The sequence below is a fragment of the Papilio polytes genome, unplaced genomic scaffold, assembly GCF_000836215.1.
Source record: "Papilio polytes unplaced genomic scaffold, Ppol_1.0 DF821845.1, whole genome shotgun sequence".
In the NCBI taxonomy this organism is placed as follows: domain Eukaryota; kingdom Metazoa; phylum Arthropoda; class Insecta; order Lepidoptera; family Papilionidae; genus Papilio; species Papilio polytes.
This window is the reverse complement of record NW_013527359.1, coordinates 2,461,716-2,472,196: the sequence shown is the minus strand read 5'-3', so window position 1 is coordinate 2,472,196 and position 10,481 is coordinate 2,461,716. Positions and strand designations below refer to the sequence as shown.

The following is a 10,481-nucleotide window of genomic DNA, read 5'->3' as shown; positions in this document are numbered from 1 at the left end:
AGTTGTACAGGCTTGAAAGCTGATTTAGTTCGTAGAGCAATACGTAGCTACGTGCTACGCGGAGCTACAATCTTGCGCCGCCATAAAATTATATTTATTATATATTTTTATAGAATAATATATGCGTTTGTTATATGCTGTTTTCGCGTTAACATTATATTGTTATAAAATTTCTGAATTAAACTTTAAAAAAGTGTTACTCTAATTAACAAAATATGAGGCACAGATATTTTTGTTTATTGATTTATGTTTATTTTTTTTTACATTATAATTCATTTTATTTCTATGCAATCAAAACAGATTTTACCCGTTTACGACTTCGTTACTCGAGAACAATAAAATTATTTCCCATGTAAGTAATAACTGTTTCTAATTTTAATTTATAGGCACGAAATTATTTACAGTGAATTATATTTGATGGTTTATTGTGCAATAACAATCTGTTCTTCTTCGTCTATGTGATTACAAAACAACAAATAACGTAAACATTAACCGTGACATTCCAAGACATCTTTAGAATCGCAATCGTATTCAATTTGTTTATGGCCAACACTTTTACTTTCATTGCAACATGGCCGCCCTTTGTCTATGGTCTATGACTCGTCGGGGTCGATGTTCTCGCGCCATTTTGCCGTTGCCAAAATACGTTTTTTACGCTCACTTTCCAATGCGGTGAAAGCGAAAAAGTACCGAATGTCACTGCTTCCTTTCAAAGCATTGTAGTGGGAGGATGCAGATGTCGAGTTTAAATAATAATAGTGTTGATCCGTTTGTTTTATAGAACAAAGATTTTGTACTTCAATATTGGTCGTGATTGTAACGTAATTATTTAGATTGTGTACTCATACTCAATGTTATTGTGAACGGATTGAATTTAACTGACATTTGGTGATTTTAATGCTTTCAAAGTTGTCTTAATAATACAGTCAGATTAAAAATAAAACTGCAACAAAATGTACCAGGCACCGTATTTTTGTTATTTAATCAAACTAACCAAATAACTGTAAAATAAATTTTAAATTAATTAATGATTGCGGAAGTAAGAAGACGACATCAGGCTCACGTGGATTTCTCACCTATTTTAATTTGTCAATCGTAAAGATATTTTTATCGTATTTCATATGATGAAATAGGAAGTAGATAAATCGGAAGCGTATAGATTTAAAATGGAATGGCTTAGCTCGTGCAGCGCTGAATGTCAAGGCACTGTTGACGAAGGCTGTGTGGTGACTCCGTTGTTTGCCGAAATCCGTGAGATTTTCTCATACAACTTTGGAAATAATGCAATTGTATATTGAAATGAATTTATGCATTTTTAATTTTATATTATAATTTAAAACGCTACTCGCAATTTAAAACAATTCTTTCAAACAATAAATAAGCAATTTAAAAAAATTTAAACCCAACTGACCGAGTCTGTTATAGATATAAATCGCGCCATCTATTGGCTGCGTTTTAAAATAAAGATTTTAAAATCTTGTAAATTTTTTAAAGCAAATAAGTCGGTTGTGTCTAAATTTTATTTAAGATTAGATTTTCAAGTATTTTCCTGAACACAAATAATAAAACATATGATTATCAATTCTCAATTATAATGCATTCAATACTCAAGACAAATAAAACTTGTTGTTCATTCGGAAAACAACCTTCAAGCGACACTGACATTGCTACCGGAACAACAACACTTCCTGCAACAAGCTCTGACGAATACTGAACTCTACAGCTTCCTCCATATTAGGTTACTTTTGTATTACCATTAACGATTATTGCCTACCATATTTAAAAAAAGGTATACTCTGGAAAAAACAAATATTTTTTAAGAGTGACATCGATATTTAGTTAATTCATCCCTTCATGTACGTAAAACAAATATATAATCTAATAATTTAAATAAAACACGGAATCACATCGTTGTTCTCGATTTATATTCGCGCAATTCAGAAATGAAGACTAGTTTTCCCGTCAATCTTATTATAAGTAAACATTTAAATACGTAATAAAAGCTTGTTTTTGACATAAATATAGGAAATAGAATTATGATAACATCATCATTTGCATACGGAAGTCGATGAGAAAATAAATTAATAAAAGACTTATCATTTGATTAAAGAAATATATATACTAATAGTACAAACTATACTATTTAACAGACAAAACGTACAATAACGTAAACATTCAAAAGTATCGCTAAATATTTATTGAAAGTGTAAAAAGTAATTTCAATCAATAAGAGTAATATCGAATTACATTTACAAAATGTATGCTTTGGAACTAATGGATAGTTTCCTCAGTGGATTTAACTAAAAAACCCTTAGGAAATGAAAAACATAAGTACGCTGTGAGTGGGTGACCATGGCTAAAGATGCAGGAACTTCCGTCTGGATTCGACCTTCTTAGTACCACTTACGTGCAACGTTTTGGCTTGCATTTATTTTTTTATGATATAAACTAGCTTACGCCTGCGACACCGTCCGCGTGAAATTAAAAAAAAAATGTAAGTAGCCTATGTGTTCTTCCAGACTATCTTCTACATCTGTACCAGATTTAATCGTAAATGCGTTCAGCCGTTTATGCAAATTCTAACAAACATCCATCCATCCAAACTTTCGCGTTTATAATATTAGTGAGATAAGTAAGATTACAAAATACAAAAGCAGTGAAGAAAATGATCCAAATAATCCTATCTGTTTATCCAAATTTCGCAATTTTTTAAATTTACACATTGACATTTGTTAATCTCGTATACAAGTTAAAATTGATTAAAATTTGGGTTATAACGTTCGAGTCACAAACTAATTTAAAGTTAAAGTGTTTTAATAACTAAAGGTGTGCTGTGTTGAAAATAGCCGCCTTGGCCAACATATGGGCCGATGAACTCTACTTCAAGAGTAAGAATCACAATTTGTTCGAATAAAACTAAGTTTATCTTACATCGTGCCATTGACGAATGCTCTAGAATTTTTCGTATAGAAGTCATTTATAACTACAAAGAAAGTGTTATTTTATAATCTGTTATTTCCATAAAAACGAAAAGAACAGATAAAAAAAATTAATCGTAAAGATTTAATCGGACACGAAAAACAAATGAAAATCTCTTTTATTATAATACTTGTGAAAATTTGCTGGTTACCTACTTTAGAATAAGTAAAAAAAAGAATACAAGGTCATTTTTTACCAAACGTATACTCGTATGTATATGTAAACGCTCTTAAATCCATTACTCTAATCCGGATAGAAGGAACTAGCAATCAATTTTCGACTTTCTCTGAGTCTATTGTGTCAAGACACGCTGAATGAAATGTAACAATGGATAAACCTTTTGCCAGTCCTCGATTTAAAGTATTATTTTGTTCAGCTTTCTATAAGAGAGATCGTTTTTTGTTTTAATCTTTATAAAGCTTATAATCATATAATTTGGCTAGAACTATCAACACTAGAGTACTGAAATTCTTTTAGTGCTTCCGACTCGCCTGGTCTCCTTTTCATACGAAAGTATCATAGTGGATCCTATTGGAAGTGTTAAGCAAAGCGATTTGAGGTACCGTCTCAGCGGTCAAACAGCCTTGATAGACAGCCGCGTGTTATCTACGCGACTTCCTTGTGATGCTCCCTCACATATCACGTTTCAAGTTCAACCTACAACCTGTACATTAGTACACATACAATGCAAGGAAATAAATGTAAATTATCGTTTTAGAATAGTTATGTGTCTTTGATTTAACATACTCATTTACTCAGTGAAAATTCATATATAAATTGAAAAAATTCTTTGCAAGTTTTAATTTAATACATAACATTATTGTTTTGTCGAAAAACATTACAGTCAAAAAGTATTTAGCAAATAAAATTCCTGTTTAATATCTGACTAAATATAATTGAAACCATATAACGAAATCAAACTATAACTAGTAGTTATATACGCTTATTTAAAAGTCCACAACCTACTCTAATATTTATCACAATAAATGATCAATCAAATGTCTATATTATTATATTAAAAATTAAACACGTTTAATTTTGTCAAAAAGATGTAACCTTCACATAAATACGGAAACGTATGTATAAAGTTCACAGCCTCCACGTAGTACCGTTTACAAGCACGCGGCGCTCTTGGCTTGCGAATATTTTTTTCGCTTTATTTACGCGCCACTATCAAGGTCTTTGACTCATTCGAGTTTATTTTTGTGTCTAACAAGATTTTGTTTATCTTTGTCGCATACGTAATAGACATAGAACATTGCACCCGCTTAACTTTGTAAGTAACTATTTTAAAGTTAAAAAAAGGTTTAGTAAAAAATACCTCAAGATAAGTGTGTTTTCATTTACATAATTCTGATATTAACTATAGGTATAGTAAACTTGCAAACGCCACTGCATTTATGAGACAAAAAACGGCAACCAGTCATTTCGGATGGTTTTGTAAAATTGCAAATTTGTGTCGATTTACCGACTTTTTTTGATTACCTGATTATATTATCGTACATGAAAAAAAAACTCTACATATCAGATAATTTAAATATCCATTGACCATGCTTTCAGTGTCCGGTGGAAATGCACGTCGATCCTTATCAATCGTACGTCGTAACCAACTCCTACGTCAATTGATTGTAAATTGCATTGATGACGCAGAATTTCCTACTCGTAGTGTATTATTTATGTAAAGTATTGCTGCTAAAAAAAGATTATTTTATATATTGATAAGTTGTATTGAGCCAAACTTTTCATTTACGTATTTTATAAATACAATAAGTCTGTCTACACTGTTTATTCAATATCCACCATCAGTCTACCATATGAATGTATATTTTACTTGACTTTGCGATAAAAAACTAATTTCATCCAAACACAATTCAAAAGATTGCGTTAGTAATTGCTTTCTATTTGAGATCATAACGATTGTAGGTGAGCTTTGCACTTTTTTTTTAATATTAGTACATTATTGTGTATTCATTAATAAGTTTAATAAACATTATTTCTAAAATCAAATAATTGACAGTAATTACAAGTTAACGTTGACATTGCCCGTTAACCTATCACAGCAATAAGAAGTGTAATTATTCAATTAGGTTTTCTCCAAATTAAAAGAGGAACAATTATAAGAAAGTTGCTTTCGGTGTATCGTCCTAAATATCGGCATACTTGTACTCATCATACTTATAACAGTTTAAAGGGTGTAAATGTCGGATCAATTAGCTGCTGTTAACTGAATCGCAGACCCTTCTGGCATACCTTATTGTGGACGTGGAGAAAGTTAAACGCTTGGATGGGCACGTTTTCTTTTATGGTTTCCCAACTTGATTATTGTGGCCTTTTAAGTTTTTTTTTTAATCTTTATATGCTTTCTTTTATAAAAGAAATTGAATGAAGTATATTTAACAGTATTCAATAAATAAAATTGTAGATTTATTTGTACGTTTCTAAAAATAAACTACGAGAAAGAGCACATGTCGATAGTGAGCTCATAAAATTCATGACCGTGAATTTACGTAAAAAGCATGGCCGTCGAATTCCAATACGTTATCAGGGTTATAAAACGTCACACATAGTAAATGAATACCGCACGGGATCGGAATAAAACTTAGTGTCATGCATTGAAACACGTAGTTAGCATTAATGCTACTGCATAAAAGAACCTAATCATTATAAAGCATTTAAAAAATAATAACGTAAAGAATAACATTATTTTCTTCTTAAATGTAGTTATCGCTACGCTTTCTATTCGACAAGCTTTAATGAAAATTATCACATACTTTTTTAACTAAATTTAAAGTTTCATGAGTTTGCAAGATTATGAGTTCATTTGAAAAGAATCTTATAATAACAAATTGTACTACTTTGAACTAAAAAAGTGATGCAAGATCGTTACCAATCCATAATCGGACCTTATTTTATAAGAAAACCTGAAATGCCTCCGGGATGTCGTAAGTGACGTGTATTCTATAGCAATTAAAAAAAAATCCTTTTATGTTATTGTACTTCTTACTTTTTACTAATGTTATAAATGGAAAAGTTTAAATTGCTGGATGTTGGTTAGAATTTGTAGCTTGAATTACTTAACGGAACTCGATGAAATTTGGCATAGATGTATAGGTAGTCTGGAAGAACACGTAGGCTATCTTTTTATTTAATTCCACGCCGACGGAGTCGCGGGTGAAAGCTAATAAAACATGTTATCTTATGTTTAGTTACTACAAACGATTAAGGTCAGATTTGTCCTTATGGAATTCTCTTTTAAAGCAGGAAAGATCACCAGGATAAGCCAACATTGATTATCAATTGACTGCTTTGTATTGCACGTGTGTTACTCGCGAGTTTTCCTTCACCTTGCAGTCACATAAATTGTCCTGACATCGAGTTACACACGTACTATGATAATTCTTCCTACATTACTAATAAGAGACTGCTACATTACTCTTTATTGTTATAGAGATTAGTAGAGAGAATATTTCAACCCAAGACTTGTAGAAAAATTCACGGTTCAATTAAGGAGTTTTCATTATGATGTTTATGATATATTCATGTAATTATTTTTTTTAATATGATAGATATTTAAAAAGATTAGACGAAACATTGCACTGGCAAATTAGTGCAAACAATTGATGTTTGTTTACTTAATGTGTATGACATTAAATAGCGATGTATTTTAATTTCGTAATAATTATTATTGTTATTAAAGTTTGTCTTTTTATCAACAGGAATAATGACACTCAGCCGCGGCCCGTGTGACCTCGACAACATGAGTCTGTTTCAAGACCTCAAATTAAAGAGGCGGAAAGTTGACTCCCGATGTAGTAGTGATGGTAAGTTGTTTTTTTTTAATACAGTTAGTGGTTAAACAGTTCGCATGATATTACTGAGTTAATTTTAAATAAAGATTTTAACCCTTATTTTTTTTTATGTTTCTCAAAACAGGTTATGGCTCAAAATCGAACGATTAACCACTAAGCTATAGTTAAACTTTTTAAAATTATTTCATAAGAATCCCGTTTGTTGCAAGAAAAAGAGCATCTTTTTTCAAGATTAATATTATATTCATGTTATAAAATACGCAATAGTAGGTATCCCTTATGTTGTAACTTTTAATGTTTTTTTTTTTTCCTTAAAAGTTGACAGCGTCACTATAGTCGTGGTCTACTTATATTACACGAAAAAAAAATCTTCTTAAGTAAGTTGTATTTATAAAAATCACTAGTAATCATATTTAAATTCGACATATAAAAATAGTTTTTGGATATTTAATAGGAAATATAAACTACAAACCAATGTTGTTATTCAATAATTCACAAGGCAACATCTCATGAATTTGCATGACCGAGCAATGGTATAAACAGTCGCGGATATTTGACTGGCCTGGATTGTATAAATTCGGGGAGCTTTACGACTTAGTACTACTGGCCCAATGCCTACCAGGCCAATGTCGGTCGAAATTTCAAGGCAACGAGACAAACAAACAACACAGACAAATATATAAAGTCTTATATTTCGTATTATAGAATCTTATTATAAGGACCATTTTTATCTAAATGCAATAAAATATAAAAAAAATAAATATAAAAGCTATCATTTTTTAAAATGTGGCCAGTAACTAAATATAAAATTCGTTGCGGTTAAATGTTTCTGTTCGGAAATCAAAATTAATTTTAAATTTCAAACAAGTCGTGAGTTATATCGTTAGTACTTCGTTTTTTGAGCCAGTATATTTCTTTGCAGCCAGTATAAACAATGAACGGCAGTGTAACAGTGTAAGGTCAGGAACGATGTCTATTGTTATTCGAGATGTGTTCACTATTGCTGTTCGGCTCACGGCGCGCCTGTCACTTTCGAATGCGATGGTGAATTCACATCGTTACCCGTAATTTCATTTTCATTCGGACGTGATTATATTAAATAAGATGTTGGATCGGTTTATCGCTTTAGAACTAGCTAACATTGACTTTAAAACTTAAAGATAAATTTATTCTTTTGTCAGTTATTGAGCTGTTCACGTAACTCTTTAATTCAATAATAAATTAAATTTTACTTTCTAACACAAGGTAACATCGATCTAATCAAATATCGATAAAAAAAACTATAAACACATCTCTTCGTATAACATTATGCAAGACGAATTTCAAACATATGTTCGATAACTGTCGTCATCAACGGAAAGTTGAATAATAACCGACGCTAAGCTTGTTTTTGCGTGAGAGAGTATCAACAGGTTCCGAGAAATGCTCCGACTTTCACTTAAAACTGAATAAAAATCATCCGAAACAGTATCCGGTTTGACGAGTTGTTAGCAATGTACAATGTCATAACGTTTAAAAAGATATAAAAGTATATTTAGTTATATCTGTAATGTATTATTTATTTACTAATAATTTAATAGCAAAATAAGTACGACCGTTGATTATTCATTATTTCCTTAAGTTCAGTCGTGTATGATTAATATGAAGCTACAATTTAAAAATAAGACAATTGTTTCTAAATCACATGTATTTATTAAGGAGCAAAATGATTAATAAGGAAAAAGAAACAAAATAACACAGAAGGTTTCACAAAATAGTTATCGTATTAGTATATTTGCTTATGGCAACACTATAAACAACATTATAAACGTAGTTCACTTCCCTTCTTGATTTAAATTTCGTACATAAATTGGCTCGATTATTCTGTGCTACTTGCCTCAATTGGCTTCTAGCAAATTCCTTATAACGGATACAACAATAGCTGTCAATAATAACCATATCTTTGTTATAAATAAAATACCTAATACTATAATGTTAGCAAAATCAGTTGCTCACTATTGGGATATCGGAGTAGAAGAGCAAAAATGTAAAGATTAAATATACAATCAGTCACTTCACATACGTTAAGAGAATGAATAATCAAATGCATCATTAAGGTTGCACAGTAAAGCGATAATGTTTTACGTCTACACGAAATGACGAAATACGAGTCGCGTGTTTTAGAATCGATTCTTGACGCAAACAGTATTAAAAGAAAGAACGTCAATCGATTTATGACGACTTTTTTTCGATCTGGATTAGTAACAGAACGTTTTTACAATTCACCACATTTGTTGTGTAACGTACGAGGTGAGCACAATTGATAAAAAAAATTACGTAAAACCTCAAGAGGTGAAAGCAAATGAAGATCGATGCCGTAATTATTGATATTGTAACCTCGTGAATAAATCATAAGAGAAAGATTTATTGTCGGACAACGATCTTTTTTTGTTTTATATTCAAAATTCCAGTTTACAATTTACGAATTAGTTCTTAAATTTAAAGGATTGGCTTAAGCTTGCTAGAGTTTACTTTGAAGCTTATCCATTTAACATAAATGACAACTCGGAAATTATTTGGTTATTTTGAATCTAATAATTATCAATTTAACTAATGTAGACACGTTTATACTAGATTGCATAAACTAAATATTCGTTTATTTGGTACTCGAAGGAATAAAAAATAGGTCAAGCGCTTTCCAATTATTTATAGATTCGCTTGGATTTAGATAACGGATCGTGACGTCGCGTCGGGAGGCGTGTTAGGGGTGTGACGTGGTGTGACGCAAGCCCGGCATCACTGTGACGCACCCCTAGCGTTCACCTAACCGTTTTTATCTTTGGATTTTTTTTGTGCATTGAGCTGTTATAAACATTACATCACGTTATGCAGTTTGTTTAAGATAGATGTAGAAAACCATTGCGTTTTTGCTTTAATACGTGACGCTACTTGTCTACAAAATTTTTAAATAAAATTATAAGACTAGTAACGAAGTACAAATTACGAGTCAATGTATTCATTAGAGCCGAAGGTTCACCGATAGCGAGTGGCCATGAGTAAACTACTACGCGCTTTTGTACTTAAATACAGAGTTGCTACCAAGCTACTGATATACTACACTACTTTGTATGTAATAATGTTTGTACGCTTTAATATTTGAACTTTAAATAGAATTAGTAAAATTGTTTTTGATCGGTAGGTCGAACTGTCCAACAGGAAACACCAGAATTTCACAACATTTTCAGCGACAAAATGAAACTAAATTAACTTAGAAATATAAGAAACATAAATTAGAACACTTTACTACTACTATTATATGACATATATATTGAAATTGAATAATAATTTAAAAATAGAATACTTCCTTTCCTTACTAAAATAAACATTACAATTTAGAATTCTGTGATGTCTTCACTCAACTTCTTATGCCGGAAATCAATGGTATTCGGTATAATTAGGGAGGTTCGACAACCCTGGCGCAGAAATAGCAGGCGGGACACGTGGCGCCGAGGCGAGGGGCCGCACCTCCTCACGTAGGGGTGTGACCTACTTCTCTCCGTGTCGCTGACCGCTAGCGACCTTCGAGTATGCATTCTCCGATAAAAGATCTCTTTCACCGAAGCGGATTTTATGTAACGTAATAAACCTTATTGTTGTCTATTTTAAGACAAGAAATTTGTAGTGTAGTTCATGCGTAATGCGAATATATCTGTC

General features: G+C 31.4%; 1 protein-coding gene across 1 annotated transcript in view; it reads left to right on the top strand.

Annotated features, from left to right (window-relative positions):
* LOC106107793 (nuclear hormone receptor family member nhr-91-like) overlaps window positions 1-10,481 on the top strand; it is a 41,872-nt gene that overhangs the window by 16,706 nt on the left and 14,685 nt on the right. The window contains exon 3 of the mRNA XM_013288796.1: window positions 6,696-6,800. Coding sequence (XP_013144250.1) covers window positions 6,696-6,800 — 105 coding nt within the window. The remainder of the gene's footprint in view (window positions 1-6,695; window positions 6,801-10,481) is intronic.